The sequence below is a fragment of the Sinohyriopsis cumingii genome, chromosome 9 (genome assembly GCF_028554795.1).
Source record: "Sinohyriopsis cumingii isolate HCF-2022 chromosome 9, ASM2855479v2, whole genome shotgun sequence".
Lineage (NCBI taxonomy): Eukaryota > Metazoa > Mollusca > Bivalvia > Unionida > Unionidae > Sinohyriopsis > Sinohyriopsis cumingii.
This window is the reverse complement of record NC_142969.1, coordinates 92,885,443-92,909,866: the sequence shown is the minus strand read 5'-3', so window position 1 is coordinate 92,909,866 and position 24,424 is coordinate 92,885,443. Positions and strand designations below refer to the sequence as shown.

The window sequence follows — 24,424 nt, the reverse complement described above, 5'->3', positions numbered from 1 at the left end:
AAACCTCAACATCGACGTAGTCTAGTGATTCTTTACTGGTAAATAATATAAGGTAAGAAAAAAGACTCAAGTCGACCTTAGATCGCTCAAATGGCTGGCATCTACCCAACAGTCAAATGCATGTGCAGAAGGCCAATAAATATAGGTCATTATGAGCCTCTGTTTTATGGATTTCTTAAAATGATGTTGATTAAAGATGTTATCAAAACAATAATGTCTATGTTTCTCTCTCTCTCTCTCTCTCTCTCTCTCTCTCTCTCTCTCTCTCTCTCTCTCTATATATATATATATATATATATATATATATATAATTTGTATATATTTGTTCATATTTGGTGGCACATCATCATGATTTGTTCAATATTTATAGCCATCTATGACATGATACTTTCGTTTATTGTATATATTTAATTTGTATTTTTTAAAAATATTTTCTTTAGGATTATGTTATATACAATTGTATTTTATTCCAAATCAAGCTCACTGTGTACCTGACTAGGGATATTGATTTTGAAAGCAAAATAATACACAGCTAATATTTACCTGTAATAATAGATTTTATATTAACATCATTATCAATGGAGGTAAACGTGTTTATCTTAATCTGAGTCCAGAACATTGGAATTCCCCCATGGAAAAACATGTTATTCCTGATGTTTGCCATGTTCTTTATTATATTTTAATAATAAACCTTATCTTCTTGACAATTTAGAATGTTCTAGAAGTAAACTTTTGACACCCATCCTGGTTCTATTTTTGTATCTTAGCTTTTTATATAATGTTATTTATTTGAGAAATTAATAGTTTTTTTTCCCTAAAACATCTTGAAGTAGAATCAGTCTTATGGTTGTATTCAATTTCTCATTTGGGTGGAATTATTTTTTTTCAAATTATATTTCACTGGAATACAATGTACTCATCAATAATATTGTTAGACTCGAATAATAGTGAATGAGACAAGAACATTTTTGGACGCATTTAAAAGTCGAGTCATCCTGCAAACAACAAAGCTCCTGATCTGCCGTAGCATAATGCGCCTGCAGATCAGGGTCATTGCTTTTTGTTCTACTGCCTAGTCATAACAAAATGCACAGACCCAGATCTGAAGGAGCAGTATTTGTAGGAAGGGATATATTTCCAAGTTCCAAGCCAAAACAATTCCTCGACACAAATATACCTTGTTTACAAAGGTCTGTGGTTGTCAGGATCGTTTCTTGTTTTTTTATTCTTTTTCTGTTTCTGAAAGTTCTTTTTCGAGTCTTTTGTTTTCCTTTATTCGGTATTAGTTGAGTTTGTGCATAGTTATGTCTTTGTGCATTTTTATATGGTGCTTATATAAAGCCAAGCTATCTGTCATATTATTATTTCTGAATCTTCTAAGTGCATCGAGTGCGCGATGTTTTGCTGCTTTATAGTCTACATCATGTGAAGTTTGTTTGTTGACCGAAACCCGATCACTTCCATTTTTATATCATTTTGATCTGTCATTGTCAGTGCTGATTGTTTGGGTTAATAAATTTAAGAATCAACTGTAGTCATACGAAATGGAACAAGTTAATCAAGGGTGGTAGGGGTGGTGAGAACCTCGGGTTAATCAAAGGGTGGGTGATGAGAACCTCAGTTAAATCAAGGAGTGTGTGTGTGTGTGTGTGTGTGTGATTAGGATTTTGAACGTAGCTTTAACAATTTTACAGTCATATAGCTACGATGTCTACAGTGTGCCAGTTTATAGTTGTTGTTGTTGTTGTTATAGGGTTTAACGCCATTTTTCAGCACAGGATAGGCTATAAATGGCGGCCAGTATTAATGGTGGAGGAAGAACCCGGGAAATCCCCGGAAAGAACCACCGACCCTCGAGAAGCTAGCCAGTTTATAGTGATGTCTAGCACTGGGGCATCATGCCGCAGACATGTAGCATGATGTCCCACCCAGTCACATTATCCTGACACCAGGCCGACCAGTCCTAACACTAACCTCTTAATGCCGAGCGCCTAGCGAGGCAGCTCTTAGTACCATTTTTGTAAGTCTTTGGCATGATCGGCCGGGGTTCGGACCCACGACCTCCCGCTTCCGATGCGGGAGTGTGTGATGAGAACCTACATTTCATTATACGTGAAAAACGATGTAAAGATATATTTTGTTTTACAAGAACCAAATAGAATTAAATTCAATGAATTGATTGTATAATAAGATCAAAAACGATTTGCGTTGTAATTGCTATATGCGTTGTAATTGTTATATGCGTTGTAATTGCTATATGCGTTGTAATTGCTATATGGAATCCTTAAACTCTTGCCACAGTGTTCGCTTACAGAAAAGGAAATTTTCTTTTTAATGATAAAATAGATCGGATGAAAAATATTCCCTAATTTGGAAGACTGCGCCATTTGTGCAGATACAGAAAATGAGTTGCACTTCGCTGTTAAATGTCCCATGTATGATAATTTGAGAAATGCCCATTTACCATCGTAGTTTTATTGTAATGTAAATCACATAGAGGTTTATAACTTTATGCAAAAAAATCAATACTAATCTAGCGAAACCATAAAACTTAGAGTCAGTATGTTTATTCTAGAATTGTTATGCTTTGTGATTGCGCCGTATAAGTATGTAATCTTGGTTCTTCTTCTTCTTCTTCTTCTTCTTCTTCTTCTTATTATTATTATTATTACTATACAAGTGCAGACCGAAAGGCCAAGTGAAAATCGTATTAAGTCTGATCCTGTGAGCCACGGTGACTCAATGGTTAGCGTGGCGGACTCACGATCGAAAGTGTGCGGGTTCGAATCTTACCATTGGACAAACATGGGTCAGCTATCGTGGTGTGTCCTAGGGCAAGGTACTTTATTCCACGTTCCTCCGCTCTAAATAACCTACTTGTGTTACTGTGCCGCAAGGCGCCAAAATCAAACCATAAAAGCGGTGTACATATACTGTCGACATCTACTATTTTCAACCTCTCCCCAAACCACATGGTCAATTTAAACCGAAACCGACAAAATACAATGTCATGAATCTCTTTCAAATCTGTAGAGTTTTTGATGCCTCCACCACTGACAGGGGCATTTAACATTAGGCTTGTTCGTCCTGTTCGAATGTCTCGAAATCGTGTGTGTGTGTGTGTGTGTGTGCAGCTACTTCCTCATCTTCGAAAGACTGTGTTTAAACAATGCAGATAGTATTAACGCGATCTGTTATCACGTTCTGATGCGTGTTCGTGAGTCATGCCTCAATATTAAGTGCTCGATGTACATAATTAAACGATTAAAACTGTGTTCGCAACTAACGTTTTTGCTTTTGAGGAACTGCCATGAGACGTGACAAACATTATACTCACGTCGTTCTCTCGCTGTACCATGGTACCATTTCCAAGAGGTATGTCCCTTTCTGGTGTTAAGCTTGTTAACTGGATTACAGGGACAATTCTTAATTTAGGAAAATATTTTTGCAAACGTCACCTTTAGTTGGCACTCTATAGTCAATATTGTGCTAAGGTGCCTTAAACATTGCTACATACATACATACATACATACATACATACATACATACATACATACAAACAAACATACATACATACATACATACATATTAATACACTAAAAGGTCACTACTCCAGTGTATACGGTCGTGTTATAAACACACACGCACTGGGTCGTGTTATAAACACACATGAATTGATTGCAGTGACGTTTCGTACCATTCTGTCTTATCTGTCAGTGTACTGGTTCCGTTACCAGAACACATTTAGTAGTTGCAACGTGCTCTCGTATTAATCTGTTATGTCGTATGCATGCTGTCATTTCCTCAGAAACGGCAATTTGATCCATGTACGATTCTAATTAATACATATTTATAGCAGGTAACTTGAATTCATGTTACTACATTATCCACATCTAACTTGCTATGTAGTTATGGAAACAAACGGCTTTTTGCGTCCAGATACCGTTCTCATCAATTAACTATATGTTAAGCTTTATGTGAAGTTATTTAATCATACAGCACACTAATTGTGCCATTCATGTATCATACAGCACACTAATTGTGCCATTCATGTATCATACAGCACACTAATTGTGCCATTCGTGTATCATACAGCACACTAATTGTGCCATTCATGTATCATACAGCACACTAATTGTGCCATTCATGTATCATACAGCACACTAATTGTGCCATTCATGTATCATACAGCACACTAATTGTGCCATTCATATATCATACAGCACACTAATTGTGCCATTCATGTATCATATAGCACACTAATTGTGCCATTCATGTATCATATAACACACTGACTGTGTCATTCGTGTATCATACAGCACACTAATTGTGCCATTCATGTATCATATAGCACACTAATTGTGCCATTCTTTAATCATATAACACATTGATTGTGGCATTCATTAATCATACAATACACCGAATGTGCCATTCTTTCATCATATAACACTGTGCCATTCATTTATCATATAACACACTGATTGTGGCATTCATTAATCATATAATACACTGAATGTGCCATTCTTTAATCATATAACACTTATTGTGCCATTCATTTATCATATAACACACTGACTGTGCGATTAATATATCATATAACACACTGAGTGTACCATTCTTTTATCATTTAACACACTGACTGTGCCATTCATTAATCATATAACACACTGAATGTACCATTCTTTAATCACATAACACACTGATTGTGCCATTCTTTAATCATATAGCACACTGAATGTGCCATTCTGTTATCATATAACAAACTGACTATGCCATTCCTTTATCATATAACACACTGACTGTGCCTTCCGTTATCATATAGCACACTGAATGTGCCATTCTTTTATCATATAACACACTGACTGCAATTCGTTGATCATATAACACACTGACTGTGCCATTCTTTTATCATATAACACACAGACTGTGTCATGCTTTTATCATATAACACACTGTGCCATTCTTTTATCATATAACACACAGACTGTGCCATTCTTTAATCATATAACACACTGACTGTCATTCTTTTATCATATAACACACTGAATGTGCCATTCTTTTATCATTTAGCACAGCGACTGTGACATTCTTTCATCATATAACACACTGTGCCATTCTTTTATCACATTACACATTTAAAGTTGCAAGTGCAAAACAATCAGATTTAATATATTCATATAATGTTTGTCAATTTCTTGTAAATTTATACTATATTAGAGGCGAGATCCACAGTATATGAAAGTTCGTCGACGTGTAGGTTCCATTTCAATTAAAGCAAAGTGTAGTATGCATAGGTACTTCACGTTCGTGTTATTTTCAGAATGCTTCCGAAATGGTTGGCATCAGGACGAGTCCAGGCAAAAACATCCAAGTGACAAAACAAAACAAAACAAAAACAAATAGAACCGCCGCAGATAATAGACCCAGCAAGTACACTGCATTCCCAATGAAAATAGGTACTTCAGTTGGACCAGTCCGTAGCACTAGAAATAACAAAACATGTCATCGGAACAGTCGTTAGAATGCGAACCTTGTCTAGCGACCCATCTACCAGCATCTTCCTAGCATTGATCCCTCCTCTGTAGAGACCAGTGTTGTCATACCAAACGCTACGCAGGCCAGTGGCGCTTCATCCAGCCAAGCAGTGATGGCGCAAGTTTGAGATGTTTCTACACAGTCCTTGACGTTTGAGATGTTTCTACACAGTCCTTGACGGGCCAGTGCACCTTAAGAAATTAACCTTACCACTACCCAGTATGTGTACAAGCCCATTTATTAGCATATCCATCCCAATCACCTCCTCAATCTTGGAAAACTTGAAGCGTAACTATGGTCAAAAACCATACGTATATTTTTGTTTTTGTTTTCTTCTCTTTCAATCAGCTTCAGTGACAGCTGCAAGTCAACATGCGAAGCGATTCGTCTCAGCTTAATTTGGTCCCTCCTTTGTATAGAAATTACATCCACAGTAATGAATCTACAATGGTTTGGAATAGTTTCGTTGCGAACTACTATGAATAAAAACCACAACTATAACCATGCACCAAACTACCTCATCATACTGAGGCCGTTCTGGGTCTCTATAAAGCAGATTGACATTACTGTACTGAGAATTTCCGTCCCCTACATGAAAGAAAAAGCTGGTAGAGACACAGCTCACCTTCAACATACATACATACAAGCTCAGCTTAACGCTACACTTGGCCCAAACATTGGAGCAGGCACCTAAGTTTCAGGGGCTAAACTCCTGAAAGACGGATGCCTTCCCTGTCACAGAGGCATCGGAGTCTATCAGGCCAGAATTGTAAGTTTTAGCACGTGTGCTTAAACTGTCATCGTGTAAATCTCCATATATCGGCACTTAAAATGTCCTGCCACAATACGGTAAGTAAAACACTAACTAGCCCACGCTGCCAACCCTTAATTCCTAAAACGTTCCACAAACACTGCTGGCACAGGTGTAAAACCATAATTTCACTGACTTCACTGCCAACACGCTTCCAACTTCGATATATGCAGATCAAATGGACTTCAGGCCTTAATGTTATGATATCAATATAAGTCAACAACTGGTAGAAGGGTCAAGCTTGGCTTTGATGTACAATACACAGAAATGTATTTTATCCCCTCAAGAGCCCGACTAACTAAGATGTACCGAGCAAATTAATATCCCTAGAGCTGCCTCAGCAAAGATAAAAAAAGGTATTCTCTGCAACTAGAATAGCTCGATATCTTACAAAGCTACCATGGAGACTCATGCAAAATTTACCCCTTGTTTAGCAGAAAAGACACTTCAGTTTATTTTCGCCTAATTTCCCATATCTCGGGGTTGTTAATTAGCAATGGCGTTTGACAAGAAAAGTAAACAATAACATTGCAAATCTTTGTAAAGACTGAAACAGCTAGTTTTTCATTAAACAGCTTGGCCCGAGGTATTAATCGGTTATGGCTAATATCGCTAAAGCCCTTCGGGTTGCTTCCATTCTGTCCTCCCAATTTGCCTGTTTGGTTTTAAAAATGCGCGTACTTCAGTTATAAGTCCTGGCCTGTCGTAGCGTGTCGCCGATTTATCAAACGTTTTGTTTGTTTTTTAATTTAAAAAAAATTAGCACTGCTAATCTATGGAATACAGATCCGAAAATAATTATCCACTGTATAGCTCATATACAAGGTGATTTCTTAATACTGGTTACAATCCATACTTGCTGCATGAAATATTCGATTGCTTTTGCCTGTATGCTTGGGTGTGGGTATTCCAATGGCACCTGCACAACCATAACCTTACGGGTTTAGGAATAGATTCGTTGGCAATGGAGGCGTGTCTTCTTGCTGACAAACGAGAAAAGTCTAAATCTTATCAAACAATGGCTCGAAATAGACAAGGCAACCGCCTTGGGCCCCGCGCTTTCAGGCCATGCAATTTTTGTGCTGGGACCCCAAGCTCATCGCTTGCTGCCTTGGGCCCCGCACATCCTAGGGCCGGGCCTGAATATATCAGATAGTGGTTGGAAATGCGACCACTTCGAATCCGCAGCTATTTCATAGTTTATATTGAAACTTCATCGAGCTACACGAGTTGTTCGTGTTGCTACGCAAGTTTAGTACTGAATATTGCAATGGTATATACAGCCACTCCAGTGGCTTAATGGAATGAGCGTCTGCCTCGGATGCGGGAGGTCGTGGGTTCGATCCCCGGCCGAGTCATACCAAAGACTTACAAAAAAATGGTACTAACAGCTGCCTCGCTTGGCGCTCAGCATTAAGAGGTTAGTGTTAGGACTGGTCGGTCTGGTGTCAGGATAATGTGACTGGGTGGGACATCATGCTACATATCTGCGGTATGATGTCACATTGCTAGACATCACTATAAACTGCCACACTGCGGGCATCGTAGCGATATGACTGATTTTTTTTTTAAAGCTACGTTAAAAATCTAAATCACACACACACACACACACACGTATATACAAGACTAGAACACGGTGACCTGTACATAATAGATGGATGTGATTTCAATCGTACTCTGTTTTAATGCATATATACTGTGGTCTGATCTATCCTGCATGGTCGTTTTGTTCCACTTCTAGAACATAGTTTGATCAGTCGCTATCAATGTCCGTCCTCTTTTAATTTTTCATACTTGTTTTGGTTGTATAAGCATGTTATAGTCGCCAGGACTCTGCAATGGATCTAAAGTTTATCATGTACAACTGTAAATAATCTCATCATCATCATTGGCGACTCGGTCTCGAAAGACCATGCGAATAGCGCCCTCGGGGTGTTGTCTGTCTCCGTTGGCATCGTTTGCTGTGGCTGTGCAGGCCTATACGTGAGTGACAGTCCCTACTGCAGTTGGTGCAGACATACTGGGAAGTCTGTGTTACTGTGGTTGCTGTTGCGTTCTTCTTTCTCTTACGTTTCTCTGCCGCCAACTGGCCTCTCCTCACATCAGCGACTGATATGCCATTGTTTACCATCAGTCTCCAGGTGCCTCGGTCCTCAGCCAGCTCTTCCCAGCCATCGGGTGAAATGTTGCATGCCTTCATGTCCCTCTTGCACACATCTTTGAAACGGAGTGAGGGGCGTCCGACTCTTCTCGTGCCAGTGGCCAGTTGTCCATATAAGATGTCCTTTGGCAGCCTTCCATCCTCCATGCGTCGGACGTGACCCAGCCATCGAAGGCGGCGTTTAATTAGCAGGGAGTACATGCTGGGGGTACTTGCACGCTGCAGGATCTCACTGTGTGGAACACGGTCTTGCCAGCTGATTTTCAGGATGCGTTTTAGGCACCGTATATGGAAGGAGTTGAGCCTGCGTTCTTGCCTCATGTAGGTACTCCACGTCTCACTTCCATATAGAAGGGTGCTGAGAACGCAGGCCTGGTAGACTTGGACCTTGGTGTGCTCTGTCAGCGCATTGTTTTCCCAAACCCTCTTTGTTAATCGAGCCATGATGGTGTTTGCCTTTCCAAGCCTTCTGTCCAGCTCCATATCAATCGAGAGAGTGTTGCTGATGGTTGACCCTAGGTAGGTAAAGTTGTTGACTGCTTCCAGGGTGACACCGTTGATTTTGATTGAAGGGGCAATGGTGGTATCTTGCACGCTGACATTTGTTTTTTCCAAGCTGATTGTGAGACCAAAGTGCGTGCAGGCAACAGCAAAACGGTCTCCCAGTCTCTGGAGGGCTTCCTCGGTGTGGGCCACAAGAGCTGCGTCATCTGCAAAAAGCATCTCCCTGATGAGCACAGCTCTCACTTTGGTCTTTGAGCGCAGTCGTGCCAGGTTGAACAGCCTCCCATCGGACCTGGTGTGTAGATATATGCCATCCGTGGACGTGTCGAAGGCATAGGACAGGAGCAGGGAGAAGAAGATCCCAAAAAGTGTTGGTGCCAGCACGCAGCCCTGCTTCACACCACTGTTAATTGGGAAGGAAGTTGAGGATGATCCATCATACAGGACTGTTCCCTTCATATCTGCATGGAAAGAGATTATCATGCTGAGGAGTTTTGGGGGGCAACCGATCTTACTCAGAAGTTCAAAAAGGCCCTTCCTGCTGACCAAGTCAAAGGCCTTGGTGAGGTCGATGAACATCATGTAGAGTGGTTGACCTTGCTCTCTGCTCTTCTCTTGGAGTTGTCGTAGGGAGAAGATCATGTCTGTCGTCGACCTGCCTGCTCTGAAGCCGCACTGTGATTCCGGGTACACACGGTCTGCCAGCAACTGCAGCCTGTTGAGTATGATGCGGGCGTACACTTTACCAACAATACTCAAGAGCGAGATCCCCCTGTAATTATTACAGTCACTGCGGTCGCCCTTGTTTTTGTAGAGGGTCACAATTGTGGCATCACGCATGTCTTGGGGGACTACTCCTTCCTCCCAGCAGCGGCAAAGTAGCTCGTGCAGTGGTTTAATCAATGCTGGTTTTCCACGTTTGATAGCTTCGGGCGGGATGCTGTCACTACCTGGTGCTTTGTCGTTTGGAAGGCAGTCGATTGCTTTGCTGAGCTCCTCTAAGGTTGGCACTTTGTCGAGCTCTTCCATGGTGGGCAGATTCTTTATGCTGCTGAGGGCTGCATCAGTGACTGATGTTTCTCGGGAGTATAGTTCTGAGTAGTGCTCCACCCATCTGGCCATCTGTTGCCCACGGTCTGTGATCTTCTCTCCCGTCAGGGATTTCAGGGGAGCGACCCTTTTCACCGTGGGGCCTAGAGCCTTCTTGATGCCACTGTACATGCCTTGGATGTGTCCGGACTCGGCACTGCGCTGGATCCCTTCACACAGTTGTTGCCAGTACTCGTTCGCACACTGTCTAGCAATGCGTTGGGTGTTACTTCGGGCACTTCTGAGAGCAGCAAGCGTCCGTTCATTAGGGCATTTTTTGTAAGCTATGAAGGCTTTTCGTTTCTCCTCGATTTGTGGTTTCATCCTTGATAGGTGTGCATTGAACCAGTCCTGGCTGGGTCGTTCCTTCTTGCCAAACGTTGACATAGCCGTACTGTAGATGGCACCCTTCATGGCATTCCACTTGGCTGTAGCGTCACACTCAGGCAGGTCCTGGAGAGCCTTGTTCAGGGCAGACACATACTCCTCCACCTTGGCAGGGACTGACATCTGTGCAGTGTTTATGCGAGGACGTCCTTTTGGTTTTGAGCGGTGTAGCACGTGTGGCTGTAGTCGCACTTTGCAGCTCACAAGGGCATGGTCGGAGTCACAGTCTGCACTGTGGTAGGTTCTGGTGGAGAGGACGCTGTTAAGGGCAGAGCGCCTGGTGATGACCAAGTCGAGTTGGTGCCAGTGATGAGATCTGGGGTGTTTCCATGACACTTTGTGTTGTGGCTTACACTTGAAGAAGGTGTTTGTGATGCACAGGCCATGGTAGGTGCATAGCTCCAGCAGTCTCTGGCCGTTTTCATTGGTCTTTCCAGTGCCATGATATCCTAGGCAGGTAGGCCATGACTCGTGGTCTGCACCTACTCTGGCATTAAAGTCGCCGAGGAGGAATAGTGGTTCATTTTTGGGGCATCCTTTGATCTGTTCGTCCAGCTGCCCATAGAACTGATCCTTCACGTCTTCTGATGACGTGAGGGTTGGGGCGTAGACACTGATGATGTTGACAGGACCTGAAGTAGTGGTGAGGCGGATGGACAAGAGACGCTCAGTGCCCCCTGTGGGAGGTTCAACCGAGGCCAGGAGATTGTTTTTGATGGCAAAGCCCACTCCGTGTTGACGGGGCTCCTCAGGTTCTCGACCCTTCCAGAAGAAGGTGTAGTTTTCCTCTCTGAGGGAGCCACTAGAGGCGAGCCTGGTTTCCTGGAGGGCAGCTATGCTGATATTTAGTCTGGTGAGTTCTCTATCGATGATGGCCGTCTTTCTGGTGTCGTCCACTTCTCTGAGGTCGTCGGAGATGCCTGTACACATGGTGCGCACATTCCAGCTTGCAAATCGAAGAGCTGGAGTCTTCTTTATTGGTTTCTTGTTTCTTTTGTCTGGTGTGGAATTACCGTCTGCTTGTCATGCTGAACAACACACTGAGCTCCAGACACCCACTGGAGCAGGCAGACGATGGCGGGTCAACACTTTATTGACCGGGGGCTGCCCGGCTTGAGGCGGGCGATAGTTGGCCAGTGGGACACGATGATCCCTCCCACCGTCAAAGCTGACCCGTGGCGCCCCTTCCCTACGCCAATCGGGTGGGACTTATAACCCGTAAACTGTCAGCTTCCGTGTTGTTTCCTCACTCAGTAGCGAGACTGGAGTGTCCTCTCCAGGGCGCAAGCCTGGGCGTGGAGTATGGAGATCCTGGGCTGCCCAGACGTCAGGATCCCCCTCTCGTCCTTGCTGGTGGGGTCCAAAGGAATGCTGAGCATGACATTTGGCACCAGTTTGGATGCAGGAGCTGCCGGAAGGAGGTCGTAGTCGACCCCCAGCCGCCTTAGGGGCTCCACTCCTGATTTTCTGTCTGGGTTTACTCCCGTAGCCTTTCCTTCTCCCGAAGATATCCACAAGGCAGTGGAGCCATAATCCAATGGATGGGACTTGGTTGGTTTTGAATCAGAGTTTCCTTCTCCTAGATGAACTGCCTGACAAGGCTAACGAGCTTCATCTGCCCGGGTTTGGGGTCAGAGTTTCCCTTCTCTTAGACTGGTTGCCTGCCAAGGCTAATGAGCCCAGTCTGCCCACCCAGTTATACCGCCGGGTACTCGGTCGCGCCACACAGCAGGCTCTGTTAAAACAGGGGCACCGCGTGAAGGTGCTGCTGTGGACACAATAGTGTAGGAGAGGCCATATGCAAGTAACCTCCCGCCCCGCAGAGCGAGACAGTGGTCCTGCGGCGATCACTACACCTGGGAAGGAGAGGCTATGAGAGACGCTTCACTTTCCTTTGGCAAGCGGGACGTCGGACCCATATATAGATACAATTATATGGCAGGCTTTTGGCTTTGGAGTTGGCAACTCTTTTATATTAAGCATTTTGAATTTGAATCATGACATCTTCGACGTTAACTCTTTACCTTCCTTATTACCACGATACAATCAAAATTTGACCTGCTGTACATTAATGTCAAAATATTCCTACCATCTGATGTTGGGAGGAGGTACAAGTCGATAGAGACTCGGAAGTTTTATTTCCTCTCTGTTGGGGCTGCGTGGAAGGTTGGATTAAACCACGCCTTTCTGTGCCGTGGCGGATCAGCTCCACAAGATCTAAAGCGCATGTCATGAAGACTGTGATACATTTTCATGAGATAAGTGTTTTTGGTTCAGCCTCAAGCCATTCATTACCTCTTATAGTTGCATATTTCTAAACAATAGCATAATTACATGTCATAATTTCCAGACAATAGCAGTCACATATCGAAATTTCCAGACATCAGCATAATCACGTCATAATAGCCAGACATTTGGTACAATTATTAAATGTCACAGGCTTGCATCGACAAATCTCGAGTCATTTATATAATGTTCACGCATATCCATTCTTTTCTCAATCCGTCCTCTCGTCTTTGTTTAAAGTTTTATGTGTGAATTATAAGCCAAGCAATTTTCATATTTCCCATATTCTTTATATGGATTTTCATCTTTCATAAGTAGATATCACGCCCTCCTTTTCATATGTAACTATCACTCCCTCCCTTTGATATCAAGCTATCACTCTTTCCATGTGATATCTAATTATCACTCCCTCCCTTTGATATTCCGCTGTCACTCTCTTCTTTTGATATCTAGCAATCATTTATTCCCTATTGTATGTAACTATCACTATCTGCCTTTGATATCTAGCTATCACTCCCTCAGTTTGATATCTATCAATCAATCCCTTTGATATTTAGCTATCACTCACTCCCTTTCTGCATATATACAAGCCATACTACTATCGGTGTGTGCCAAATGCATTTATATTACGATTCATTTGACATTTATAACGTTTAAACTATTAACAAGATAATCCAAACCATTTCTTTCTTTTTTTCAAGCTAAGAAACTACTGTAATGATAATAATGGAAGTTTAAGTTACTAGATTATATAAGACGAATTTGCCTTTATGAAGGAGCCCCGTTTTCCAGGCTTTCTCTTTGTACTAGAGAAAGATGCAAATAATCCTATAGTTCATAATTGTGCAAACTGATGCCGAAATTTTTTAAGGAAATCTACTTTTCTTATACTTTGACGAAACAGACAGGGTTCTGAATTTAATAATTGCTTCAGAGAGAGAGAAAAAAAAAGAAGAGAATGATCGGAATCAAATACCCAAATGCAGTTTCTGTCTTATTCTGCAGTATTCACCAACGAATATTCTCACCTGCAATCTAATCACAAGTAATATATACATGTTATCAATACATTAACTTCATATTGGTGCTTGTATCGCGTCTCATTTGATAGCTGCAGGACATCGGATCATGCTCGACCTCGGATATCGTTTGATCATGAAAGGATATAAAATCTCGCGAGATCAGTAGGATGGCACATAATCCGATATCCTTCAACTATCGAACTAGACGCGATAAAAGCGCACCGATCAAATTGTTAAACTGATGATGTGTTTACCATATATCTTAAACAATTATTACATAATTAAAACATAAAGTAAAAAAGTATGTTGCTGATGTTCTATGACATTTATTGCAATAATAATATTCCCTTTGTACATTGCGTGTAAATATAGCATAAATAGTATAGTTGACCTAGCAATCAAGAACAAATAAAAATATTATAATCATATACATGCATGAGATAATCTTCTGATTCAAGGTTTAGGATCAGCCTTAGTAAAATGGCTTTTATCATGATTTGCAAAATGATGGGTATATAATAACAAAAGTCCCTCGAAGGGACTGGCGCTCTACTGGACGAAATGAATTTCTATTTTAAGATTGGATCATTTCTTCCTGTAACTGTCGAGTGTTGAAACCATCTCTGATATTCTTCAACCATAACACGATTTTCAAATAAGCTATTGTGGTGCACACATCGGATGTCGGCTTGGCACTAACTTCATTTTGAACAAAGTACACAAAGTTAGAATTCTCCTTGTCAAAACCCATGTCATAATGATCATCCATTCAGGTGGGGTAGTGACAATACGCTTTTTATGGACAGTCGTCGTTACAGCCATATTGGATGTATGACTGGCACCATTTTCGTTTAGGAGCAACTACATGTCATCAAAAGTCTATTGGTGAAAACCACATGTTGATAAACCATCCATTTGGAGAGGACTACAGATGACAATATTTTCACGATATTATTTTCCATTCGGAAGGAGTAGCAATAACATGTTTTCAGTTGAAGTTAGATCTACATATTTTCATTTCAGACCAGCTGGATATCATAAAAAGTCTTCTGATGAAAACCTCACGCCACTATGACATTCTGTTGAAGTAGAGTTGTGACAAGATTTTAAGGGGTTGTCATGGTGGCCATATTGGATGTCAAATCGGCACCATTTTTTATTTAGGGCCAACTAGACATCATATGAAATCTATTAGTACAAACCTCATGTTCTTATGACGATTTAGGAGAATTAGCTATAACAAGATTTCCAGGATGTCCAAGCATATTGGATGCCCAAGCAGCGCCATTTCCATTTAGGACCAACTAGAGTAGACGATGGGATGAATGTGAGCATGTGCATGCGTGTGCGCGTATATGTATAAGCTTCAAGGCAATTCTCCAAATAGCGTAGGAAGAATAGTGATAACAAACTTGTGCTAACGGACGGACGGACGGACGACGGACAAAATACCATCCTATAACGAATGACTAGTAGAGCTAAAAGCATAAGAACATTTTTTCCTGAATTACTCAACATAAAAATGATAACGTTCTTATGGGCTTCTCTGTGATAATGTGCATTTTTTTGTAAAATAGCAACATAAGTTAACAGTCTCTTAGGCTGGGCGGTAGACTTTCAAGACAAACTTGTTTACTGGCTCTTTTCTATTAGATTGCAAGTTTAAAATTTAAAAAAAAACAAAAAATAGTGCTAAAAGCGTGTGTGTACAAAATTAATATATTTGGACAGAGTTAAATCTTCCCACTTTAAAACAACAACAGCAACTTTTCATCACAATAGATATAAAGGAAGTAACCTAATTATGTCTTATGCGTAATCTATTGTTCGTCTAATTTTTGTTCGAACGGAAATGCACATGGTCTCAGTCTTGATGTGGGTCATGTTGGGGTTTAAATAGACAGGACGATTTCAAGTAAAGGAAACAGTTCGACACTTCGAGGACGATGACACACAGTCATCCAAATCTTTATCACGATTAGCTGACCTTGTATAATATCAGAGTATACATTTAATTATTCGTGTCTGCAACTTGTAGAAACCGTCTAAACGTCGAATGCACTTTTCTGCCCTTTTTTCTAAAATACAAATTAAACAATATCAGCGAAGAACGACAGATATTGCTAGTCAAGTGTCTTTACTGGCTAACGTAACGTTCCTAAAAATGTGTTGATTTGTTTTCTCACTTTTTGTTTAGGTCATTAAGCGCAGTGAGTCAAATGACTGGCATAGAGATTAGTTTTATATTTCCCTTATTTCTCTGTCAAACATGGTGTTGAAGAAACCATATGACCATACAAAAACTGGCATTGTAGTCCTGCCTTAGATTAGGATTCTGCCCTTGAACATTTATTCATGATATGCATTTAGATGGCATCATTACGGTTCGAGCATGGGTCCTCTCCAAAGATATTCCTATCACCTAATATTACAACAAATGACCCTTGGCTTACTACCTCATGTTCAACACCGCTTATTATGAGAGAGAACCAAAATTTGTCTGACAGTACATTTTACTGTTATTATACCTGCGAGCCTCGGCGTCTTCAGGTCAAAGTGCATCAAGCGTTGTCTTTATTTCTGTCGTCGTTGCAGCTTTGATGTTGCTGTTGTTGATTAAAGGACTAGATTCTTTAAATAATGCGTAAACATATCGCTCTGTGAGGATTCGAAACCATAGCTTCGGGCTTCAAAAACCATCCCCTTTATCTGTCCCTGTTATGGGCGCATATCCATTGCACAATGAACAAACTAGTAAATGTTAACATAGCCGCATAGTGTGTATGCATTCTAAACTTATTGCCACTAATCATCTACATTCGAGAAATTTTGGTGGCTAAGTGGTTAAGCCGTTAAATTCGTGACTAGAAATGACCAGGTTCGATTCCAACGAACGGATAAACCCAGACAAGATTGTGTGCTTAGACAAGGCACTTTACTTGCCTGGGCAGATCTTAAGATTATTGCTGTGCCGTAAGGGACTAACCTCCACCGTAACCAAACAAAAGCAGGACCTACATTTCGTTTCGTTTAGAACATGCCAAAGGGTGTAGTAACTACTCATGCCAGACGTCATGAACCTTAATGAATCAAAAATTACACTTAAACCCTCAAGTTTAATGTTATTCGTAACAGCTCCATCTGGTGGTCGGTTAAAACTGTAAATTACAATTAGATGGAACTGCTGTCAGTAAATATGGTTTCATTATCAAATGTGCTGATATCAATGTTAACGTCACAGTAGAAGATAGGTATTTTCGGCATATGTTCTCGTTACCTTCGAGTGGGAGCACTTGACATCGTTTTAAATAAAAGCAATCCTATACAGCCTAAAATTCAAAACAGTGTACTTGTCTCAATACAGATGAGTCTTAATGTTGGTAAAATATGTCCCCGATGCAAAATTGATTCAAAATGGTCATGTATGTATGCATAGGGTCATGTTTGCATGCATATGTTTTAAAGGAATGTCAGCACCACAATAACTGTGTCTATTAAAAATAAGTAAAGTTCTAACAAGAAGCTTAATGCCTAACAGCTCAGTGAAAGAGCAGTTCACCAAGAAATATGGGTCAGTAGGATGCTTTCTGTGGAAATTTCTTCCAATGCTATTGATTTCATATGTTACGAAAACAAGTTGCAAGGTTTCTCGAGCTTTTCTATCTTCGTCCATATCTAATGGAACATAAGAGTCATTTGTCCGATGCTGAAAGCCAAATATGCCAGATCACTTTGAGTAAAACAGGAACAATGCTTTTGACTCAATTTTTTCATAGATAAATTTGTGCAAACTTGTTTTAAAAATACTTAAAGTGTTCGATTGAAATCTATTGTACAAATGTGAAACCCTCAACGCTAGCACGTCTTCTACCAAATGTAGTCAATTCAGTAAAGCGGTTTTGGAGAAATCATGTTAAAAAAATCTTCTGTTCTTGGTACAGAGGCGTAGCTATGATATTTTGCGCCCGGGGACGAACTATAAAATTGGCGCCCCAGCCCCCTCCCCGTTTAATCACATTTTTGAATATTACCCTTGTTTACTTATTATAATGTAACGTTGTAAGCCTCATTTTGGCGCCCCTGTACCTTGGCGCCCGGGGACATATGTACCCCCCTGCCCCCCCCCCCCCCAGCTACGCCTCTGTCTTGGTAATGGCCGAACAGCATTAGATGTATAAAGCTGAGAAGATTAAAGAACAAGGTCTGGTATTGGGCCTACAGACAGCATCATATGCAAAGTTATAGGGATTAAAGGACAAGGTCTGGTATTGGGCCTACAGACAGTATCATATACAGACATATGGATTAACGGACTAGGTTTGGTATTGGGCCTACAGACAGCATCACATGCAGAGTTATAGGGATTAAAGGACAAGGTCTGGTATTGGGCCTACAGACCGCATCATATGCAAGATTATGTGGATTAAAGGACAAAGTTTGGTATTGGGCCTACAGACAGCGTCATATGCAGAGTTATACGATTTGAAGGACAAGGTCTGGTATTGGGCCTACAGACCGCATAATATGCAAGATTATGTGGATTAAAGGACAAGGTTTTGGTATTGGGCCTACAGACAGTATCATATACAGACATATGGATTAACGGACTAGGTTTGGTATTGGGCCTACAGACAGCATCACATGCAGAGTTATAGGGATTAAAGGACAAGGTCTGGTATTGGGCCTACAGACCGCATCATATGCAAGATTATGTGGACTAAAGGACAAGGTTTGGTATTGGGCCTACAGACAGCGTCATATGCAGAGTTATACGGTTTGAAGGACAAGGTCTGGTATTGGGCCTACAGACCGCATAATATGCAAGATTATGTGGATTAAAGGACAAGGTTTTGGTATTGGGCCTACAGACAGCGTCATATGCAGAGTTATACGGTTTGAAGGACAAGGTCTGGTACTGAGCCTACAGACAGCATCATATGCAGAGTTATAGGGATTAAAGGACAAGGTTTGGTATTGGGCCTACAGCCAATATCATACGCAGAGTTATAGGGATTAAAGGACAAGGTCTGGTATTGGGCCTACATATAGTATCACATGCAGAGTTATAGGGATTAAAGGACAAGGTTTGGTATTGGGCCTACAGCCAATATCATACGCAGAGTTATAGGGATTAAAGGACAAGGTCTGGTATTGGGCCTACAGACAGTATCATATCCAGAGTTATAGGGATTAAAGGACAAGGTCTGGTATTGGGCCTACATACAGTATCATATGCAGAGTTATAGGGATTAAAGGACAAGGTCTGGTATTGGGCCTACATATAGCGTCATATGAAAGGTTATATGGATTAAAGGACAAGGTCTGGTATTGGGCCTACCGACAGCATCATATGCAGACTTATAGGGTTTAAAGGACAAGGTCTGGTATTGGGCCTACAGACAGCATCATATGCAGACTTATAGGGATTAAAGGACAAGGTCTGGTATTGGGCGTACAGATAGCATCATATGCAGAGTTATAGGGATTAAAGGACAAGGTCTAGTATTGGGCCTACAGACAGCGTCATATGCAGAGTTACATGGATTAAAGGACAAAGTCTGGTAGTGGGCCTACAGACCGCATCATATGCAAGATTATATGGATTAAAAGACAAGGTTTGGTATTGGGCCTACAGACAGCATCATATGCAGAGTTATATGGATTGAAGGACAAGGTCTGGCATTGGGCCTACAGACAGCGTCATATGCAGAGTTATATGGATTAAAGGACAAAGTCTCCTACAAACAGCATCATATGCAGAGTTATAGGGAATAAAAGACACGGTTTGGTATTGGGCTTACAGACAGCATCATATGCAGAGTTACATGGATTAAAGGACAAGGTCTGGTATTGGGCCTACAGACAGTATCATATGCAGAGTTATAGGGATTAAAGGACAAGGTCTGGTATTGGGCCTACAGACAGCATCATATGCAGAGTTACATGGATTAAAGGACAAAGTCTGGTATTGGGCCTACAGACAGCGTTATATGCAGAGTTATATGGATTAAAGGACAAAGTCTCCTACAAACAGCATCATATGCAGAGTTATAGGGAATAAAAGACACGGTTTGGTATTGGGCTTACAGACAGCATCATATGCAGAGTTACATGGATTAAAGGACAAAGTCTGGTATTGGGCCTACAGACAGTATCATATGCAGAGTTATAGGGAATAAAGGACACGGTTTGGTATTGGGCTGACAAAAACAGCATCATATGCAGAGTTATATGTATTAAAGGACAAGGTCTGGTATTGGGCCTAAAGACAGTATCATATGCAAAGTTATATGGACTAAAGGACAAGGTTTGGTATTGGGCATACAGACAGTATCATATGCAGAGTTATAGGGATTAAAGCACAAGGCTTGGTATTGGGCCTACAGACAGCATCATATGCAGAGTTATATGGATTAAAGGACAAGGTCTTGTATTGGGCCTAAAGACAGTATCATATGCAAAGTTATATGGACTAAAGGACAAGGTTTGGTATTGGGCTGACAGACAGTATCATATGCAGAGTTACAGGGATTAAAGGACAAGGCTTGGTATTGGGCGTACAGACAGCATCATAGGCAGAGTTATATGGATTAAAGGACATGGTCTGGTATTGGGCCTACAGACAGCATCATATGAAAGGTTATATGGATTAAAGGACAAAGTCTGGCATTGGGCCTTCAGACAGCATCATATGCAGAGTTATATGGATTAAAGGACAAGGTTTGGTAGTGGGCCTACAGACAGCGTCATATGCATGGTTATATGGATTGAAGGACAAGGTCTGGTATTGGGCCTACAGACCGCATCATATGCAGAGTTATATGGATTAAAGGACAAGGTCTGGTAGTGGGCCTACAGACCGCATCATATGCAGAGTTATATGGATTAAAGGACAAGGTTTGGTATTGGGCCTAAAGACAGTATCATATGCAAGGTTATATACATTAAAGGACAAGGTCTGGTATTAGGCCTACATACAGCATCAAATGCAGAGTTATGGGCATTTGCCACAGCATATATGTTATCTGACTGGGAAGTTCTAAATGCTCCCTGACGAAGTCTCTGTGTACGTTATCAAGGATCTGCAGGTAGTTTTATGAACTGTCACGTACACAGTGGAGTGATAGGCAAGCATTGATCTTACCCAGTTGAGTGATAGGCAAGCATAGATCTTACACAGTTGAGTGATAGGCTAGCATTGATGTTACACAGTGGAGTGATAGGCAAGCATTGATCTTACACAGTTGAGTGATAGGCTAGCATTGATGTTACACAGTGGAGTGATAGGCAAGCATTGATGTTACACAGTGGAGTGATAGGCAAGCATTGATGTTACACAGTGGAGTGATAGGCAAGCATTGATCTTACACAGTTTAGTGATAGGCTAGCATTGATGTTACACAGTGGAGTGATAGGCAAGCATTGATGTTACACAGTGGAGTGATAGGCAAGCATTGATCTTACAAAAATCATGCATAACAAGAGCAATACCTGCAGATCTGCTCCTCAATTTGCGCTTCTCATGACCTACTTATTAAATCCTGAGCTCTTTGACATTTATTCCTGAAGTATTTAATATGTGGAAATGAGTTATACTACCGTAAATAAAATACGAATTTAGTCTCCAACATAACAATGTCAAAACCATAAATACAAGAATTTCTGTCACCAATAATTCGAAGTAGTCAGCAGACGTGCATATAAACAATTTTAGATTTCTACAAATTATGAGCCCGTTTTTCTTCTGCCAAGCATGAAATTCTAAGTAAACGCATATGTAGTTGACGTACAATAATAGTATGTATACTTTGTTCGACATAAATCGAAAATTCCTTGATATATAATGAGCGACCAGTTACCTGGATTAGGGCATTACACTGTCATGTTAATTTTGATGCGGAAAGGTTAACAGACAATAAGCAACCCTGAGCTATGTTGTCTTTGTGTTGTTGTGGGGTTTAACGCCATTTTTCAGCACACGGTAGGCTATACATGGCGGCCAGTTTTAATGGTGGAGGAAGAACCCGGGAAAACCCCGGAAAGAACCACCGACCCACGAGAAGCTACTGGCAAGCTTTCTCACATACCCACATTGGCCGAATCCGAGACTCGAACCCACGCAGACAGAGGTGAGATGGCAGTGATCCGTGACCACTCGGCCACTCGGCCACCCTGAGCTATATCAATATCCTAAGAATAGAGTATATTTATTTAGTATATACTTAAGTGCGAGATATAGAAACTTATTGGCGAAATAATTTTCATTTCATTTTCCTTCCTATATTTTCACATATGACAAATATATCCTTATGTAAAAAAATAAGATTTCCTATCATGCTATGCGACGATTACTTGAGTGTGCCTACAAAAGTTCAACCCGCAAAAACAAAAAATGAGTACTTTGTAACCTAAGAACAAATAAATAGAAACTGCCCAATAGTACACGCATGGAGGTTAATCTTTGATAAAGGAATTTCACCCTGTATCTCTGAAGCTATTTCCCCTTACTTCCTTTATAACAACGGCAAATCCGCAGTGATGAATTGCTGAGTCGGAATTGCATTGTTTTCAGACAGGGTAAAATTGTTTACAGAATGACAAAAATGTAACTTACTGTGACAGATTAGGTCACCCTAATCCTACCGCTTTCTTAATTTACGTATATTTATATGAACGGGCTATGAAAATGAAATAAAGTTACGAAAAAGGAGGTGGGTGAGCTTTTGTGCCGAAGGGTGAGTTTAATCTTCTAAATTTCCTTTCTGGAGTAAGTTTTGTATTTAATCAAAAAAATTTTAAAAAATTCCTACGTTAATACCGGATAAAATTTATATAGTGGTACCGAAAACTATATATTTGAACGTCGCCACCGGTTAAATATTTGCTTTTGATACCACACGGCGAAATATATCCGGTATTAAGGTAGGTAAAGAAAATATCCTCTATATTATAATTTGATATGTGTAACACGTGTATCAAGACCTCATGAGAATTCAAATGATATCTTGCCGGCATACAAACATGAGCGTAACGACCGAGGTATCCGAATGTAATAAACTCATGTCACGACAAGATTATGCGGTTTGGTAGAATCAGATAAGTATTTTTCATTGTGTTAGACATAAAATGTAAACTTTGTGCTCATTTTAAATTAAATTTTTGAAACTTGTTCAATAAATGTAATCGTTTGCTCGTCAAGGCTCGCTAAATATAGCGATTGTTTGACTCGTTCCGTGAATTTAATGAGCACGGATGAAATACACTCTTTATTCCAACTGTGGTTCTGACTCGCACCCAGATCTTGATTTTTGAATGCAGACAAGCTCCCCCAGGGTACTGACACTGACCAGCGTACTGACATTGACCAGTGAGTTAAACAAAAGTTTTGCGAAACGCTACGTATCGCTTGCGATCCGTGCTTTGATACCCCACAGGAAATTGATAGTTGTTTCTATTATCTGCAAAATGCAAAAACACAACAGGGTGTTACACTCGCTCTCTTTGCTAGGGTTTGAGTGTCCCTTACCCACCCAACCCCATTATGGTAAGGTGACAGTGATAATGTCACTATATTCATTTGCAATACACGTAGTAATTATGAAAAAAATTATATATTAACTTACACCCTCGGAAGGCCACTTCCTTCCATAGGATACTTAGATGACGTATCTCTAGGGGGCGAAGACAACGGTGTCACGTCAGCGCACATCGGTTACGTAAGTGGGGTTTGCTGTTGTCCGTTCTACGAGGCTGTGTGTGGAAATCACCGACAACACAAGTCGATTCCCTTCTAGTGTGTAGAAATCACCGACCATATACAATACAAGCTGATACGCATGCTACAAAGGCCGAATAAGTACTTCATACAATCTGACAGCAGAATGCTCTTTGACCTCCAATTTGATAAACAATTCTCGCGTCGGTGTAAGAGGACATACATTAATATAACCCATTTATTATAAATGTAATAGAGTAAACAGTGTGTATGTGTGGATTTTTAACGTAGCTATAAAAAATAAAAAAATTCAGACACATCGCTACTAAGGCAGCAGTGTGGCAGTTTATAGTGATGTCCAGCACTGGGGCATCATACCTCAGACAAGTAATCACGTCCCAGCCAGTCACATTATCCTGACACCAGGCCGACGAGTCCTAACACTAACCTATTAATGCTGAGCGGCTAGCGAGGCAGTTGTTAGAACCATTTTTATAAGTCTTTGGTATGACTCGGCCGGGTTTCGAACCCGCGACCTACCGCATCCAAGGCGGACGCTCTAACCACTACACCACCGGAGTGGTCAGTAAATAGTGTAAAATGGGATAAAATAAAAGAAAGAAGTAATATGTATATTTGGGCTAGTTTCTACTGATACACGAGCATCTATGATTGACCCTCATCCACATGTTAAGTATGTAATCAAAACAGTTTTAAAGGATTGATATCATGACTGTCTCCAGACATGATCATTTTAAGCGTTCTCTCAGTAACTCTCTAGATTACCTTGAGGCCCTTGTGGAGTTGCATGTAGATAAATGCAATGTAAATGACTTCCCTGTTTAATCATTCAGATACCCTGCTATTACGAATGAATTAGGATTAAGGGCGCACGCACATATGGCAAGGGTGGG

At 41.0% G+C, this 24,424-nt stretch overlaps 1 protein-coding gene across 2 annotated transcripts in view; it reads right to left on the bottom strand.

The window, feature by feature from the left end:
• Positions 1-24,424, bottom strand: part of LOC149792256 (proline-rich protein 5-like) — a 112,843-nt gene that overhangs the window by 47,780 nt on the left and 40,639 nt on the right. The window contains exon 1 of one of the 2 annotated variants that reach the window (XM_089970780.1): positions 23,419-23,660. The exons of the other annotated variant lie outside the window; for it this stretch is intronic. Within the exon in view, the coding sequence (XP_089826906.1) occupies positions 23,419-23,504 (86 nt within the window). The 5' untranslated portion in view covers positions 23,505-23,660. Of the gene's footprint in view, positions 1-23,418; positions 23,661-24,424 lie in introns of those variants that run through there. 2 annotated transcript variants of the gene reach the window in all.